Below are 18,152 nucleotides of genomic sequence, written 5' to 3'. Positions count from 1 at the left end.
TTTTTTTTTTTTTTGTGCCGGGGATTGAACTCGGGTCCTTGTACTTGCAAGGCAGGCCACCAAACCACTGAGCTAAATCCCCGGCCTGTTGAAGGTCTAATTTTTTGTTTTTTTTTGTTTTTTGGTACTGGGGATTGAACTCAGGTCCTTGTGCTTGTGAGGCAGGCTCCAGAACCACTGAGCCAAATCCCCGGCCCATGGAGGTCTAATTTTTTAAAGCTCTTTGTGTATTCTAAATATGAGTCCTCTGTTTGAGATGTAGCTGGCAAAAATTGTTCCCATTCTGTAGGTTGTCTCTTCACTCTGTTGGTTGTTTCCTTTGCTATGCAGAAGCTTTATAATTTGATGTGATCCCGTTTGGTGTTATTTCTTGTGCAATTGGGGTTGTGTTCAGAAAGTTCTTGCCTATGCTCATGTCTTAAAGAGTTTTACTTATTTTATCTTCCAACAGATTAAGTGTTTCTGTTTCATCATTTAGAGCTTTGATGTTGACTTTAGTTTAGTGCATGGTGAGGGAGTCAGTCTCCTGCATGCGGACAGTTTTCCCAGCACCATTTGCTAAAGAGACTCTCTTTTCCTCCAGTGTATGTGTTTGGACCTTTGTCAAAGATCAGATAGTGGGATGTACCTGAGATTGTTTCTACTCTTCTGTTCAGTTCCACTGATCCACATGTCTGTTTTTATGGGAATTAGGATATTTTCCCCCAAAATGTAAGAAGGTAATGAAAATGCATCTGCTTTTTTTTTTTCTTTCCAGGCTCATAAGCTTGCCCACCTAGCCTGGAAATGTTCATGTTCTTTGTCATGTAGCAGGATCTGGGGGATTGTGAGGTTGTCTGTTCACTGGTGCACTTTCTGGTGGTTTCTCACAGGGGTCAGCATCTGACAGTGCGCATCACTCCGTCTGGAGAAACGCCCAATCATTCCTGCCTTTCCCGTCTCCTCACCCCCTCCCAGTAACTCCCATCACCTCTGAGGTACAGCCTGGCCAGGAGCATTTCAACATCCACGGTTCTGGCCACTGTGTGCTGCAGGAGCCTGTTTCGTCCCAGTTTGGAAGAACTCTCAGATTAGTCAGACCTGACTTCCTCTTGCTGGAAGCATGTCCATGGCTTCCTGTAGCTCATCCTGCTTCTTAAAGCAGCTCGACGCAGTGACTTCAATAGGAAGGCTGTGGGCGCCGAAGCCGGCAGACCTGGTCTGGACGGTCCACTTGAGTGTGGTGGCCATGGTGTGACCGATTGCCATGCATGCCTGTGATCCCAGGACTCAGGAGACGAGACAGCACCCTTGTGAGTCCGAGGCCAGTCTGGGCCACACGGTGAGACCCTCTGTCTCAAAAAAGTCCAAACCATAACAGGCACAAACCTAGCTGCAGACCATATGAAAATGTCTGAGAATGGCTGTGTGCTAACTCAAACAAAATAGAGCTGGGTGTTGTGACATGTTCCTCTAATCCCACTCAGGATGCCAGGGCTGATGGATCACAAGTTCGAGACCAGTCTGGGACCCATAGTTACCCACTAGTTAAAGCCGTCCATTCCTTGTCTCCTCAGCAGAAGGCGGCTTCCTCCTCAGCGTCCTTCCTTTCTCTCCTCCTGGACAGGGATGGGGGTTACCCCATCGAAGGAGGACAAGATCACATAAAGAGCTGGGCCTGTTCTAGTCAGGAGAACCTGCAGAGAAGACCCAGAATCCCCCTGGACTACCCAAGGTGCCCTTCGGTTCATCACACACTCCCTGAGCCCTTGCCATGGTCCCTGGGAGCCTGAGGCATGAGTGAGACGCGATCCCTGCATTGAAGGACACACAGGAGAGACAGGGTGTAGACAAGTAATGACTCTGTTATGGGAAGACAGTGGGCATATGTCCTGATTGTTGAGGAGCCTGGAAAGAGCAGCTTTGAGGGGAAGCAGGGAGAATTTCCCAGGGTGCTCCCGGTGGGCCGTTTTCCTGTTGAAAGTCTCGACACAGGGAGGGAGCAAGGTATGGAGCTCGTGGGGAGTGAGGGTCAGGAGATGGATGGGGCCAGACCCTGGGACCTGTTGCAGCCGCAGACCTGGAGTTTCCTCCTGTAGGGTGGAGGACTGCGGAGCAGCTACTCAAGCTTGTGTTTTTCAGCACAGGTGGAGGGGGAAAACTGAGGCAGTGGGAGAACCATAGTGGTGGTCCAGGCAAGGTATGAGGATTTCGGGGAAGTTAGCAGCCATCAGTGAGAACAAAAGGAGGAGCGCTGTGAGCCACACCGAGAAGATGCCTGATGGGCTTAGTGATGGCCAGCTGTCTAAGTCCCCGACATGCCAGAGTTTAGGGGGCACTTACTTTAGGGCTGCAGATACCAATTTGGAACAAGAAAGCATCAGGATGCCTTAGGTCAGAGCTGGCTAAGGTGGGGCACACCTGTAATCCCAGCTACTGGGAGGCTGCGGCAGGAAGATCACAGGTGCCAAGCTGGCACCATAACGGAATTTTGTCTCAGAAAAGAAAAAGGGCTGGGCTGTAGCTCAGTGGTGGAACACTTGCCCCCCATGTATGAGGCCTGAGTTCAACCCTCAGTACCACAAGGGAAAAAAAATGATAAGGTGATGAGGCCGCTGAGAACAGCCAGTCGCTCAGAGACCCTGGGGCCGGCGTGGGGCTCCTGCCTCTCCGCCATCCTGACTTTGCGAGGTATCTGCCTGCACCCTCCTCACTCGGCGCTGAACCCCTCTCCTGCCCTGCCCCCAGATGAGAGTCCTTGGGCAGTCATCTGGTCCCCTGGGAAGCATTCCAGTGGGGTGGCAGCCAGCCGCTTCCTGGGCTTCAAGGTGAGGGTGGCCTTCCAAGAGGGAAGCCTGCGATGAAATCAGAGGACAGCTGGCTCCGAGGCTGCCAGCCTCTTACTGGCAGTAGTGACAGTGCATTTTATGAAGTCATAATTGACACAGATCCAAGCTAGGTGTGGAGCACTCTGGGAGGCTGAGGCAGGAGAATTCTAAGTATGAGCCTAGCCTGGACTACTTAGCAACTTAGCAAGTCCCTGTCTAAAAAAAAAAGAAAAAAGACTGTAGAGATGTAGCTCTGTATGAAGGTCCTGGGTTCCATCCCAGGTACTGAAAAGAAAAACAAAACTGCAGAAGTCCATTATCATTGCAACTTCCTGTTCCAAAAGCATCTACTGAGTGCCACATGCTCACTGGGGCCTTGACAGAGCAGAGGCCTCTCAGAATGAATGCAGGGCTGGGTTCAAATCTCACCTCTTTGTTACTCTCTAGCTGCATGGCCTTAGGCTGATTGTTCTCAGTGTCTTCTTTTGTTAAATGCAGAGAGAAAAGTTCCTCTCTCTCAGGGTAGGACGGAGGCCTTGCCGTTTAGGACTTGGTTTAGCACCTCAAGGTACTCTGGGAAGGGCTTCCGAGTTACCCTGGAAGGAAGGCTGCCTTGCTCCGATACGACAGACACCCAGTGGGTGCAGCCCATGCCCTTCAGGCTGCCGCAGAGTTCCCGCTGCCTCTGGGGCCTCCCTAAGCCCCTTGTCACTGCACAACCTCTTCCTTTGGCTTTCCACGTGGGCCAAAGAGCAGCCCTTTCCTGCTTCCCAGGCAGAGCTGTCTTCAGAGCTGGGAGCTGCTACGCCCAGGTTGGGCTGCCCAGGCCTCTGATCTCTGCTTCTGAACCTCAGGGGCCAGGTTACAGGTTAGAGTGCCTCCCACTCTCGGGCAGGCTGGAGCCAACCATTGCTCTGTGTCCGAAGCCAGCAGATCAGGTGCCCTCAGTTCCCCAGGGATTTCTTGTGGGAGAAAACTCCATACTCGCCAGGGCCATGCCGCAAGACCCCACCTGGGACACCTCTCCCCTCCCTCCAAAAAGGCCCCTCCAGAGCAGAGGAGCAAAACCTCCCAAGCTGGGAATGCCAGCCCTTCGCAGCCCCTCTGACCACCCCTGTGTCCCCAGGCCATGGAGAGCAAGCTGCTCATAGGGGGCAGGAACATCATGGATCACACCAACGAGCAGCAGAAGATGCTGGAACTGAAGAGGCAGGAGATTGCCGAGCAGGTACTCCAGGCTCCTCAGAGCATGAGGCCCAGACTTGGGGTCCTTGGAACCGTGGTGCTGAGTGGCACTGTGGACCCTGGGTCCTCCCTTGGGCAGGAGCACTGCTACTGTGGGTGGGAGGAAACGCGGCTCTCAGGGACATGAGCCCATCAGGCTCAGGCCCTGACTCCTGCGTCTTCCACAAGGGAGCCGGTCCACTGCCAGCTGCATGACTGTTTCCTGAGTCATTGAGAGACACAAGCTGGGCGTGGTGTTGTGCCCTGTAACCCCAGCAGTCTGGGGGCCGAGGCAGGAGGTTCACCACGCAGGTTCGAGGCCAGCCTGGACTGCATAGTGAGTGCAGGGCCAGCCTGGACTATAAATCGAGACCCCATCTCAAAAACACACAAAAGCAGGAATGCTGCTTCCCAGTCAGTCACCTGTAACCTGCGTGGGGAGAGGGGCCGGCGGGGAGGCCGGCGCACAGGAATGACTTCCTGCAGCCTGGCGGTGCCTGGGCCTGGGCTCCCCTTCATGGCACAGGGCCTGGCAAAGACCCAGCCTCGGAAACTGAGGGGAGGGCTCCGAGTCTGCCGCCCCAGTCGGGATCTGTCCTGGCACCATGGAGAAGCCAGGTCACACGGCCGGCAGAGCGGCAGACCCCGGGTGCCCCGCGCTCTCCCGGGTGCCATCTCACGGGGTCTCCGTGCCCTGCTTTGTCCTAGAAACGCCGGGAGCGGGAAATGCAGCAGGAGATGCTGCTCCGCGATGAGGAGACCATGGAACTCCGTGGCACCTACACGTCCCTGCAGCAGGAGGTGGAGGTCAAAACCAAGAAACTCAAGAAGGTGAGGTGCTGCGGGGTGGCTCCGGGGTCTGTGCTTCAAGACCCTTCCCCACTTTGCATGTCGCGTGAGCTGAAGCCTGAGCTGTCTCCTGCGCGGGTGGAGTGGGGAGCGGGGCAGAGGGTGCTGTCGGTAGGACTGAGCCCTTTTTTTAAAATTGAGTTTATTGGTACATTTTAGGGATACAGTACAGTTACATTCATTGTTGGGATCCTGTACCTCTACATGACAGGTCTTGGTTCTCATTTTTTCCCCTTGTCCCTGCCCTCCCTTCACCCCCTCCTCTCCTCCCCATTTACAAACACCTTATTTCCATCTTTTCATTTTCTCACATTTTTTTTCTTTTCCCTTATTACCTTTCCCCTACCCTTCCCACTTCCCCTTTTCTTCCTATTTCACATGGTCAGTTATATCATTAGGATCTTATGTACTATTATAGTTTTTCACACCAGAGAAACTATTTGGTATTTACACATGTGTGACTTATTTATTTCACTTAGGAATATATCCTCAATATGTATCCATTTTCCTATGAATGAATCTAATTTCTCATTCTTTATGGCTGAGTAATATTCCATTTTATAGAAAAACCACATCTTCTTTATCCGGTTTCCAACGGATGGGCAAATGGGCTGTTTCCAAGTTTTAGCTATTACAAACTGTGCTGCTATAAACATAGGTGTGCATACATCACTGTGCTATGATTCTTTTAGTTCTTTTGGAAAGATACCCAGCAGAGGGATGGCTGGGTCAGATGGAACCTCCAGTCCCAGCTCTTTGAGGTATCTCCATATTGATTTCCATAGTGGTTGCACCAGTCTGCACTCCCACCAACAATGGAGAAGGGCTCCTTTCTCCCCACAACCCTGCCAACATTTGTTATTGTGCGATTTCTTGATAGCAGCCATTCTTTCTGGGGTGAGGTGGAATCTCAGTGTTGTTTTCATCTGCGTCTCTCAAATGACCAGTGATGTGGAACATTTTTTCATATATTTACTTGCTGCTTTTATTTCTTTGTCTGAGAAATGTCTGTTCATTTCGGATGGCCATTTTTTAATCGGGTCTTTCTATTTGGGGGGACTGATTGTTTTGAGTTCTTTATATGTTCTAGATAATAGTCCTTTGTCTGAGGAGCAGCTGGTAAAATTTTTTCCCACATTGTAGGTTGTCTCTTAAGAACTGAGCCTTTCTCTTGGGCTGGAAGCTGTCACTTCCGATGCCACTGTCATGGTCCTGAGCGTTCCTCCCCCTGCTTCTGATGTCACCCATGAGTCACGGTCCTGATAGCAGGTTCAGAGGAGGGCCAGGGAGTGCAGGGAGGCCTGAGAAAGAGACTCAAGCGTGGGGAAGCCCAGGAAGAGAACAAGGCCCTCCACCGTGTCGAGGGACAAGAATCTCTGGTCACCAGGACCCTGCAGCCCATGGAGGGGAAAGACACATCCACTAGAGGAGGTTTGCTGCGGAGGCAGCGAATTCCAGCTCTGATAGGGCGGACCCGATGTGGCTCCCTGGGACTGGCCACGCTGGCAGTCAGCGGGTTAGGAGTGGACCAGCAGCCCAGTACTGACCTCCACAGCCCCGCTCTGAGAACCCGGAAAAGGCAGCCGTGGGGCAGGTCACCTTCCCCTGCAGTGGTCCTCCAACCCCACTCTGGGTCTCCGCGTGAGGCTGGAGCCCCAGCTCTCGCCCTGCTTCGGAGTAGCTGTGTGACCTTATTGCTGGCCTGTGTCTCGGCCTCCTCATCTGTAGAAACAGGGTGTGGCCCCGCCTGCTTTGAGCACCTGGGCAGCTTTGTTGATGCCAGCGAGAGAGCGCAGGCCTCCGCCTAGCCCTTTACCTGGCTCTCCGGTTCAGTCCTGGGGGCAGCACTGGGGAGTTCCAGGCCGGGACCCCCAGACCCACCCTGGGCTGAGCCTGTGGGCCCAGGCTGGTGACCCAGCAGCCTCTGAGCTGGCCCTGTCCCACCCAGCTCTACGCCAAGCTGCAGGCGGTGAAGGCGGAGATCCAGGACCAACACGACGAGTACATCCGCGTGCGGCAGGACCTGGAGGAGGCGCAGAACGAGCAGACCCGCGAACTCAAGCTCAAGTAGGGCCCGCTGCTCCTCCGGGAACCCCTAGGTCTTAGGGATAAAATGGGTCTGAGGAATGGGCCGAGGATTTAGCTCAGTGGTTCCACCGCCTGCCTCAAGTGCAAGGACCCAAGTTCAATCCCCAATCCCCGGTACCCCCCCCAAAGTAGCCAAAGGCAGTGGTTTTCTAGCTCCAGTTTCTCTACAGGGACCTCTTCCCCCGACGTTCTGGGCTGCTTCTACCCCTCCGCCTTTCCCTAAGCCGTGGGGTCTCTCCCTCCCTCCACCCCCCTTGGCCGTTGCTGTTCCAGGTACCTGATCATCGAGAACTTCATCCCCCCTGAGGAGAAGAACAAGATCATGAACCGGCTCTTCCTGGACTATGAGGAGGAGCAGTGGCGATTCCAGCCGCTGGTACCAGCCGGAGTGTGAGTTTCCTGGGGGTCTGGGCTAGGGTCCCGGAAGCCTCCCTGGAAGGGGGTGGGCGGCAGTCTGAGGCCCGCCTGCAGCAAGGCCGATGCTTTGGGATGCAGAAGGGATGGGGCAGGGGAGGCTGCAGACGGAGGGTGGTTTCTCAGGACCTCATTTGAAGGTGTCTCGAGAAGAAAGGGCGTTGTGAAGGAAAAAACAGTGTCTACTGGCCTGAGAGGCAAAAGTGCCCCAGCGAGGCCAACATCTGGCCGCTTCCGGTGAATACTCATTTGTTGAGTGCCAGAAATAGCAGCTACAGTTCCTATTTGCCAAGCGCTGCTTTGTGTCCGGCGCGGTGTGGGACTGCACACAGAAGATAAGTCGATGGGGGAATACAGGAAAGTAGTCAGATCATGACACGAGAGAGCTATGGTCCAGTCATTGCACACTCAGCGGGGCGATTCAGCCGTTTCCACCTGTTTCCACCTTCTAGCGCTTGGGCGCTCGTGCGTCCATTGGCTGGGTGTGCAGCGCCCTCTGCTGGTGACCGTGTAGAACAAGGCTGAGTGCTCCGCCCGGGAGAGAGACTCAAATCTGTATACAGCACTGAAGGGACAGCGCCTCCTAGGTATTCTTTGCCCTATTGTAGGAGTAGTACTGCTGGGGTAGGAGTAGAGTCTCCCCCAGAGCTGGGGTTGGAAGCTAGCGAGAGGTCTGTAGCTTCTCATTGGAGCATCAGATGCCTATTTTAAATTGTTCTGATTTCTGAAAGATCCGTCCTTTCACTTACAGCCTAAGTTCACAAGTCGAGGGCTTTTCAATGGTGTCCGTTTGGTTACAATCCAACTTTTTTTTCTGGTTCTAGGGATTCAACCCAGGGCCTTTGCACTGAGCTACACCTCCAGTCCTTTATTTTTGTCTTTTGGTATAAGATCTTGCTAAATTGCCCAGTCTGGGCTTGAACTTGCAATTCGCCTTCTTCCTCAACATCCCACAGTGCTGGGATAACGGGTGTGTGTGTGTGTGTGTGTGTGTGTGTGTGTGTGTGTGTGTGTGTGTGTGTGTGTGTGTGAGATGAGCAGGGCCTTGCTGTATAGCCCAGGCTGGCCTTGAACTCATTTTGTAGTTCACACTGGACTGTCTTCCTGCCTCAGCCTCCTGAGTGCTGGCATTACAGGCCTAAACCACCACACTGAGCAGAATTTCTGTACATGGGATGTCTTCATGCTGAACTACAGCTAGGATTAGGGAGGCTTGAGAACTTGCTGTTTTGAAATATAAGAACTACAGAAATAGTGTGACAAATTCTCCTATGTACCACACCAAACGTTTTCGTTTGGTTTTGTTTTCTGAGACGGTCTCACTGCGTAGCACAGGCTGGCCTTGAACCCACAATCTTCCTACCCATCACTGCTCCAGATTCTTAACATTTTGCCGCTTCTCACTTTATTAACTTCCGCGTCTTCTCCTCAGTTGAGATTGAGTTGTGGAGCCCTTGCCTGTATTTCACAATGATTGATTTCAGGAAATTTCATGTGAGACGATTATATAGGTAATAATCAGTTTTTCCCAGTTCCGCATCAGTATCCCTCATGCTGCCTCCTCTCCCCAACTGGGGTCGCCCATTGCGTTGAGCTGCCCTGCTGTTAGTCCCTTCTCATCAGGAACCCAGACGGGATTTTGGTGTGAGTTTTGCAGCTTCCTGCATCAGCTTATTCATCGCTCCCGACTTCCTCCCTGTACTTTTGAGTCCTCCGCTTCAGGCACGTGATCCAGACTGGGTGCTTGGGCTAAGACCAAGTAAGGTTTTTATGTAGTGACTATGAACTTCTATTCTTTATTTCTGCTTTTCAAAAGTATGTTTTCCTTTTAAATAACTCTTAGTTTAATTACAAATATGTATTTATTATGAAAAATTTATTTGCCTGTTTGTATTTTGGGTGCTGGGACCACTCACATGCTAAGTACTTCCTGTTATGGAAAATTTAGATAAACATTAAAAGAATAAAACTTTTTGGGGGGGCCTTTTTGAGACAGGGTTTTGCTGTGCAGTTCAGGCTGGCCTCAGACTCGCAGCAGTCCTCCTGCCTCAGCCTCCTGAGTGCTGAGATAGCAAGCCTGCTCCACCACACCCAGCCTAAAAGAATAAACTTTTTTGGGCTGGGGGATTTTAGCTCAGTGGTTCTGCTGCCTGCCTCTTAAGCGCAAGGTCCCAAGTTCAATCCCGGGTACCGAAATAAAGAATAAACCTTCTGATCCAGGCATGGTGGTGCACACCTGTAATCCCACACTCTGAGCGGCTGAGGCAGGAGATTCACTTGCTCAGCCTGGGTAACCTAGCAATTTAGCGATACCCTGTCTCAAAATATTAAAAATTTAAAAAGAGCTAGAGATGTGACAGTGCAAAGACCAGTTCAATCTCTAGTACCACAAAAATAAAAACAAATAGAACAAACAAAAAACTTTGGAGCCAGGCGTGATGGCAAATACCTGTAATTCCAGGTACTCCCCTGCTAAGGCAGGAGGATTGCAAGTTTGAGGCCAGCCTGAACAGTTTAGCAAGAACGTGTCTCAAAGTAAAAAGGTCTGGGGTTGTATGTATCTCAGTGATACAGCGCTTGCCTAGCATGTGCAAGGCCCTTGGTTCAATCCCCAGCACTGCAAAAAAGGGGGAAAAAAAAGGAGGAGGCGGAGATTTCTGTCTACTAAGGGATAATCTGCTAACATTGGATATAAACTTTCCATTTTTTTCTATACATAGACATATTTTTCTCTTTTTTCTAAAAATAAGATGGTCTGTATATGCTGAAAAGCCATTTACAGATTCTAAAAATAAAATTAAAATCGTTATCTTAAACCAGCACATTTTAATTTTGAGTAAATACCAATATAACTTTTATGGGTTTTTTTGTTTTTTTTTTTAGTGTTTTTGTTTTTTGTTTGTTTGTTTTTTGAAACAGTGTCTCACTATGTAGTCTGGACTTAGAACTCACTATGTAGCCCAGGCTGCCTTTCAGTTTGTGGTGATCCTCCTGCCTCAGCCTCCCAAGTGCTGGGATTACAGGTGTGCGCCACCACGCCCGGCTCAATACCATTAATAACTTTTGAAGAAGAAAGAAGTCTGCCAAAACATAGATCTTGCTGTACTGTTTAGCTGTTGCCCGTTTTATCCCCATCTTCTGGCAAACTGGTGCTTTCCCAGGCTCCTGAGATCTCTTCTGAGCCACTCTGGCCCCAGGCTGCTGCTGAAGGTGCAGTGGAACTGAAGTCTGTGATGCTCTTCCCCCACCCTCCCTTTTTCCTCCAGTTCCTCCCACCGTCTTTGTTTTGTTTTGAGACAGGGCTTCCCTTTGTGGTTCAGGCTGACCCTGAACTCACTATGAGGCCCAGGCTGGTCTCCAACTCACAGCGATCCTCCTGCCTCAGCCTCCCGAGTGCTGGGATTACAGGTGTGTGCTACTACACCCAGCTCCTGTCATCTTTCTGGAGCAAGGAGTCGTTCGAAGAAAGGACAGAGTTTCCTTTGCTATTGGAAAGCCTCAAACTGGACACTCTTCAGTAGCTTCCAGTCTTCGTTTCCCTCTGTGGTATTTTCTTTTCATGATTCTCTGGGAAGACTCAGCCCTTGCACACGTTCTCACCTTAAATCTGCACCAGGTCCCCCAGCCTGTTGCAGGGTCCCTGCTGGCAGCTCTTCTAGATGAACCCAGCTGTACCATATTCCTTGAACATTTTATTTTATTTCATTTATTTTTTGTGTTGTTTTGTTTTGTTTTTTGAGACAGGGTCTCACTATGTAGTTAAGACTGACTTGGAACTCACTATGTGGCCCAGGCTGGTCTCGAACTCAGCAATCATCCTGCCTCAGCCTCCCGAGTGCTAGGATTGCAGGGCGCCATCACGCCTAGCTCTCCTTAAACATTTTATATAGCGGTTTCAAAGGTATAATAGATACATTTAGAAGACTTGTCAGAATGTGGTTAAGTCTCTTCATGACTTAGTCATGCTCTTTTATACAGAATACTTATGCACCTACTTGGAATATAGAGTATATATTTTGTATAGAATGTATTCAAAATCTTTCTGAGTAAGGATAAAAGGACAGTTTTGACACACTAATGTTCACTACTGCATGCACAAAGTACAGGAATAGTTATTACAGAATTCCAAGAAATAATGTACTTTAAAAACAGTTGTCAAATACCAAGTAAGCAGTACTGCAGTGGTGCGTGCCTGTATTCTCAGTACTGAGGAAGGCTGAGGCAGGAGGATCTCATGTTTAAGCTATCCTGGGCAATTTAGTAAGACCTTGTCTCAAGATAAAAAGAATAAAATGGACTAAGGATGTAATTTAGCAGTAGAGCACCCCTGGAATTTGATCCCAGTGCTGCACACACACACACACACACACACACACAAATCTTGGGTAATTTGTTCTTTTTTAAGTCACCTACTAGTTTGCTATATCTGGTGATTATAATATGCAATTTTAATATTTCAGAGCTTAAAACCAACAAGCTGTATGTGGTAGCACACGCCTGTAATCCCACCTCAGGAGACTAAGGCAGGACAACTAAAAGTTCAAGGCCAACATGGGCTGCATTTGAAACCTTGTCTCAAACAAGAACAAAAAATTAAAAATGAAAAAAAAAAGTAAATACAAGTAAAACTGGAGCTAGGAGTGTGTATGTGACATAGTTTTTGTTTTGTTTAGGGTTTTTTGTTTGTTTGTTTTGTGCCCGGGATCAAATTCGGGACCTTGCACCTTGCACTTGCTAGGCAGGTGGCGGAACCGCTGAGATAAATCCCCGGCCCATGACATGTTTTTTTAATGACTTTATTTTTTAAACAGTGGGGGTTAGAATAAATAGGGACGGTCTTAACGGAAATCCCAGTTGTGCCCCTGACCCAGCGGAGTGAGCCGTGCAGGTCCCCGAGTCCCTCGTTTTCTGCTGGAGGAGAAGAGGGCCGTGGGGAAGAGGCTGCCCTCCTGTCGGAGCCCTGGGTTCGGCTGTGGCGCAGCTCCCTCCTCTACCCTCTAGCTGCCCTGCCGCCATTGGCAGCATAAGTAGATCAGGGCTGAGAAACAGAGAGAAGCTCTTTCCAAGCATATTTAGCCAGTCAGCGCAGGGTTCCTTCTGTGCGCTCCGTTCCGGTGTGGCGCGCGTGGCTTTCCTGTGCCCTGTGCCGCCCTGGGGGTGCGCGTGCTGCAGGCTGCTCGGCTGGGGAAGGCATTACCTGAGGGCACGCTGTCCTCCTAGGGAGCTAGAGACACATTTACCCCTCCTGCGAGGGCCACAGGTATCCACCCGCCCACTCCTCTGACCACTCCGGGTGGGTCCGAATCCACTTACTTCGGAAATCTCCCCCTTTCTCCTTTGTCTTCACTGCCTGCAGCCACCAGCTGATAATAAAAGAATCTCAGGGTGCGTTTCGCCGTTGCAAACAATTTCATATTAAAGTTGCCCTTAAAAAAACTTTTTTGCAACTTGCTTTAGCAATAACTATTTCTATAAGTGTGATCTTTTATTTTTAGTTTCTCATAATTGGTTTTACCACCAGATATGGTGAAGCACACCTGTGATCTCAGCTCCCTGGGAAGCTGAGGCAGAAGGATTGCAAGTTTAGCTGAGTCTAGAAAACTTAGCAACTCAGAACTTTTCTTAAAATTAAATAAATAGCTGGATGTGGTGGCACACACCTGTAATCCCAGCACTTGGGAGGCTGAGGCAGGAGGATCGCTGTGAGTTCAAGACCAGCCTGGGCTACATTTTGAGTTCCAGGTCAGTCCCAACTACATAGTGAGACCCTGTCTCAAAAAACCAAATAAATAAATAGATAGATAGATAGATAGATAGATAGATAGGTAGGTAGGTAGGTAGCTGGGTGTGATGGTGCACACCTGTACTCCCAGCACTCCGGAGGCTGAGGCAGGAGGATTGCTGTGAGTTCGAGACCAGCCTTTGCTACATAGTGATTGCAGGGCCAGCCTGGACTATAAAGCAAGACCCTGTCTCAAAAAAACAAACAATAAATGAATAAATAAATGGGATAAGGATGTAGCTCAGCAGTAAAACACCTCTGGTTCAGTCCCAGCACCACAAGAATTCATTCATTCATTAAAATAAACATTTACAGTCTCACTGACAAGCCAGTGTTATAATGGTGGAGACTCCAGAAAAACTGGACTGCCCCTGTCCCCTAAAAGTGCCATAGAAGGGCAGTTTAGTTTGTTTCTGTTTTGAAAATTCAGACTACTTTCGAGTTTAAGTTTTGGTTTTTTTTGTTTGAGTTTTGTTTTTTGAAACAGGGTCTTGCTCTGTATCCTAAACTGGCCTTGAACTCATTTTGTAGCCCAGGTTGGCCTCCAACTTGCAGAGATCCTTCTGCCTCAGCCTCCCTGAATGCTGGCATTACAGCCGTGCACCGCCACACCTGGTTGCCTCCTGGTTTAAGGAGAACAGTCTTTGCTCTCAGAAGAAGGGAAGAAAGTTAAACTGGTGGTGACACTGAGGCAGCATTGGCCTTGACCTCAGTAAGAACATTCTTAGCTCTGTATGGAATTGGAGAAGGCGCTGCCCTTGGGTTAGGGGAAGACAGGGCAGGGCAGGTATGAGACGGGGAAGAGACGCAGGGCAGCTGGGGAACAGGTGAGCTGCAGGGACATAGTGAGCAGGGGATTTGCCGGGCGGGTGCCTGTGCAGGCCTAGGCGGGAACGCCCAGGGACAAAGGTGGCCACTTTCGGGGTCCTTGGCTGTGTGACTGTGGTCACAGAAGCCACGTGCCTTCCCTAGCCGTGTCCTCTCGGGCGCCGGGTGAATCCGCAGGAGACGTGCAGGCACCGCGTCAGCCGTGGGTTGCACACCGCTGCCGGGGCTGGCGCCAGTCTCTGAGCCGTCCTTGTCATCTGCCAGCCGCCCTCGTCCCATGGCCTTGGCTCCCAGCAGTGCCACGGAAGGGGCCTGGAGAGTCTCGTTTCCCCTGGTTTTCGCCTGTACAGAGGTCAGCAGGGACCCCGAGTTGGGTCCAGCCCTCCTCTGTGCTTCGTGAGCAGGGCCGTGGCAAGTGGCCGCCTCTGCTGTCCGCTGCAGAGCAGGCTCGGCCCCTGGCTCCTGCGTGGCTTCTACACCCCAGGGAACCATCCTGCCTGGGCCTTCTCATCGGGTTGCGTTTTCGATTTTTCATTGCTCGTTTCTCTTTTTGGGGGGCGGGGATGGAACTCGGGTCCTTGGCTTTCACTGCTCCTTTCATTCCATCTGTGTCCCTATTGAAGTCAGCAAGTGGAGCTGGGAGTTAACAGTGATCACAGCCGCCTTGTGTGGAGCCCTCTCAGTGTCCCTAGTTAAATGCTTGCCTCCTTTATTATCTGCGATTCTGATTGATGGGAAGACCTGTCAGGCCCAAAGATAGGAAGCCACTGTCCAAGGTGACAGAATTGAGGAGGCTGAGCCAGCATGCAGATCCAGGACTTACTCCAGACTGTGTTTTTCATCCTTGAAAACTGAAATAGCTTGGTTTTCTTTCCTTCCCTCCTTCTTTGTTTACATTGTGCTTATCAAATTGCCACAAGTAAATTTAAAAAGTCTGACGTACTCTGGGTTGGCTAGGATGTAGGGCACTGGAAACATTCTGAGGTGCGACCCCTTGAAAAGCAGTTTATCTGCATCTAGTAGAGCAGAAGCCACGCCTGCCCCAGCATGCAACAGCTGCATTGCTGGGCCTATTCCCAGGGGATGCTGGGTGTGTACACGAAGGCGCTTTACAGAGATGTTCTGGCACCACTGTGTCTGTGGTGAGGGAGAATGAAGTCAGGGAGCCCTGAGCTAGTCTCCAGTACCTTTGAAAATTTGTATTTTGAGTCAAGGTCTTGCTAGGTTGCCTAGGCTGGCCTCAAACTTGTAATCCTCTTGCCTCTTCCTCCCAAGTAACTGGCATTACAAGCCTGAGCCACCAGGCCCAACACAGCACAGTATTTAGTAGCAAAACAAACCAATAACAAGGGGCTGAGGATTTAGCTCAGTGGCACTCCACCTGCCTGGCAAGCACGAGGTCCTGAGTTCGATCCCCAGTACCAGAAAAACCAACCAACCAACAAAAATCACCCTACGTGCCCATCAATAAGAGTGGGAACAGGGCTGGGGATTTAGCTCAGTGGTTCACAGCCTGCCTCGCAAGCACAAGGACCTGAGTTCAATCCCCAGTACCAAAAAAAAAAGAGTGGGAACACACTCATACACACGTACACGATGCCACGTTGAAACCTTAATACTCAATATCGTGATAATCTAGAGCTGCATAGGTAAATCTGAAATAAATTTTGAACTAAAAAAAAAGTATAGTTCATATGCCAGACGGGTCAGTATTTAGAAATAGGCATATAAATAGTGTATATTGTTTATGAACACAAAATAAGTGTAAGGAAATGCATGGTATTGATAAGCACCAGACTCAAGAGAATGATTAACTCCTGGGAGGCAGAGGAAATGGGAGGCTTAAAAGCTATTCATATATATTTCTTCAAACAGATTTGACAGTGGCACATGACTGAAATCCTACCACTTGGGAGGCTGAGGCAGGAGGATGCAAGTTCAAGACCATCCTGGGAAATTTAGCAAGAACCTGTCACAAAATAAAAATGAGATAAATTAAAACAAAAAGGTGTTGGGGCTGTAGCCCAGTGGGTGAGTGATCCTGAGTTCAATCTGGAGTACTGGAGGAAAGAGAAAGGCATAGGTACAACTAAGTCTAACGCTTGGACAAGGCTGGACAATAGGCATTTAGGTATATATTGTTTCCTATGCTCCCCTAAATGCTTTAAATGATTTATTAGGCATAAAGTTGTATGTATTCATCCTAAAAATCTTCAGATATTGCAAAGACACAGAAGGGATTGGGTAGCCCAGCAGTAGAGTGCTAGTCTAGCATGAGCAAGGCCCTAAATTCAATCCACAGAACTACAAAAAAAACAGAGAGAGAGACATAAAATTAAAATCTTCATATTGCACAATAAAAGATATTGTGATAATTTTTGGCATTTTACTGAATATTCAGAATTTTTCCTAAGCAAGTGTTTCTTTACGAGCAAAACAAGCCAGATGCGGTGATACATGCCAACACTCAGGAGGCTGAGGCAGGACGATCACTGAGAGTTTGAGGCCATACTGGACTACATAGTGAGTTCAAGGCCTGCAAGACACTCTCAAAAAATAAAATAAGAGGCTGGGGATTTAGCTCAGAGGTGCCATGCTTGCCTTGCAAATACAAGGTCCCAATTTCGATCCACAGTACCAAACAAAACAAAACACCACATAGGGCTGGGCATTTGGCTCAGTGGTTTCGTCACCTGCCTTGAAAGTACAAGGGCCAAGTTCAGTCCCCAGTACCACAAAAAAAAAGACCACAGGAAAAACGAGAGGGAAGGAAAGTAAAAAGCATTAAGATGTGATAAGTACATGTACTGACTGCCCAAAATAAATATAATCATTGTGTATCGGGAAATGTATTAATTTAAATCTTTAAATATATAAAAATTTTAAATTAAAAGTAAAATGAACATTAGAAAATTAAATAATCCAAAAAAGAACAAAATAAAAAGCTGACCATGGTGGTGTATACCTGTAGTGCCAGCACTGGGAAGGCTGAGGCAGGAAGATACCAAGTTTGAGAGCAGCCTGGGCTACCTAGTAAGTTCAAGGCTGGCCTGAACTACAGAGTAAGGCCCTGTCTCACCAAAACACAAGAAAGAACAAAACAAAAATACCACCTCTACTTAACATATCACAGATACCTTTTCACATCTACATCAAGCCACACAAATTTTCATGACTATATACCATTCCTTGAAATGGCTGAATGACAGTGTAACATCCCTGTTGGACATTTGGGTTGTCTCTATTTTTTTTTTCAATCATAAATAATGCTTCAGCAAACATGACTGCATGTAAATTTTTGTCTCTCTTCCTGATTATTTCATTTGGGGAAAATCCTAGAATTGGGAGTTTGGGTCAGATAATATGCGTTTTTTTGTTTTTTTAAGAGCCTGATTTGCTTTGTTTGCTTTTTAAATAACAGCTTTGTCGAGATGTAGTTCACACATAAAAGCCATCATTTTAAAGTGCATAGTGCAGTGGGTTGTATATTCGCAGAATATTCCAGCTGCTTCCTGTCCCTATGGCTTTGACTCTGCCAGATGTTTCACAGGATGGAACCACACAATATGTGATCTGGCATCTTTCATTAGCAAAATACAGTAGACCCTTGAGTTAGGACCAGCCTGACCCACGACTTGGGTTACGACTGGAATTTTAGTTTTAACTTACAAACAAAGTCCTGAGTTACAATCCAGATGCCAGCTGCTTGTGCTTCCAGATGGTCTAAGATGCAGACTTAACCCTTACAGGGTTCTGGAAGGAACATGACAGCCTCCTTCCTGGGCGGGGTTCGTTGAGAAATCCTGGGCCGGTGTCTCTCTGAGATCTGCCCGGGTACAGGAGAGACTCTGAAGGCTGTGTCAAGGAGCCTGAGCCTTCAACTGACCAACAACCGGCCCCCGAGGATGAATGGAGTGTGTAAGTCAAGGGTCTGCTGTGTTTTCAAGTCCACCTTGCAGCCTGTATCAGCCCTTCACCCCTTTTCTGTTGGAGTAATGTTGCATTCTGTGGGGGGCCCACACTTTCTTTATTCTCCAATCAGTGGGCATGTGAAGATGTCCACTCTGGGTCTGTTATAAATAAGGCTGCCATTGTCTTTTATGTGTGTATGTTTTCAATCTCCCCCCTCTCTGCTTTGTTTTTTCTTTTTTTTTTTTTTT

At 49.0% G+C, this 18,152-nt stretch overlaps 1 protein-coding gene across 1 annotated transcript in view; it reads left to right on the top strand.

Moving 5' to 3' along the window:
- Kif3c (kinesin family member 3C) overlaps positions 1-18,152 on the top strand; it is a 39,837-nt gene that overhangs the window by 17,972 nt on the left and 3,713 nt on the right. The window contains exons 2-5 of the mRNA XM_010604840.1: positions 3,934-4,035; positions 4,740-4,862; positions 6,829-6,947; positions 7,242-7,358. Of these exons, the coding sequence (XP_010603142.1) occupies positions 3,934-4,035; positions 4,740-4,862; positions 6,829-6,947; positions 7,242-7,358 (461 nt within the window). The remainder of the gene's footprint in view (positions 1-3,933; positions 4,036-4,739; positions 4,863-6,828; positions 6,948-7,241; positions 7,359-18,152) is intronic.

Source organism: Fukomys damarensis, unplaced genomic scaffold, assembly GCF_012274545.1.
Source record: "Fukomys damarensis isolate Sample0158 unplaced genomic scaffold, DMR_v1.0_HiC HiC_scaffold_2, whole genome shotgun sequence".
Taxonomy (NCBI): domain Eukaryota; kingdom Metazoa; phylum Chordata; class Mammalia; order Rodentia; family Bathyergidae; genus Fukomys; species Fukomys damarensis.
The sequence above is the reverse complement of the archived record's forward strand: the minus strand, read 5'-3'. Positions and strand labels throughout refer to the sequence as shown.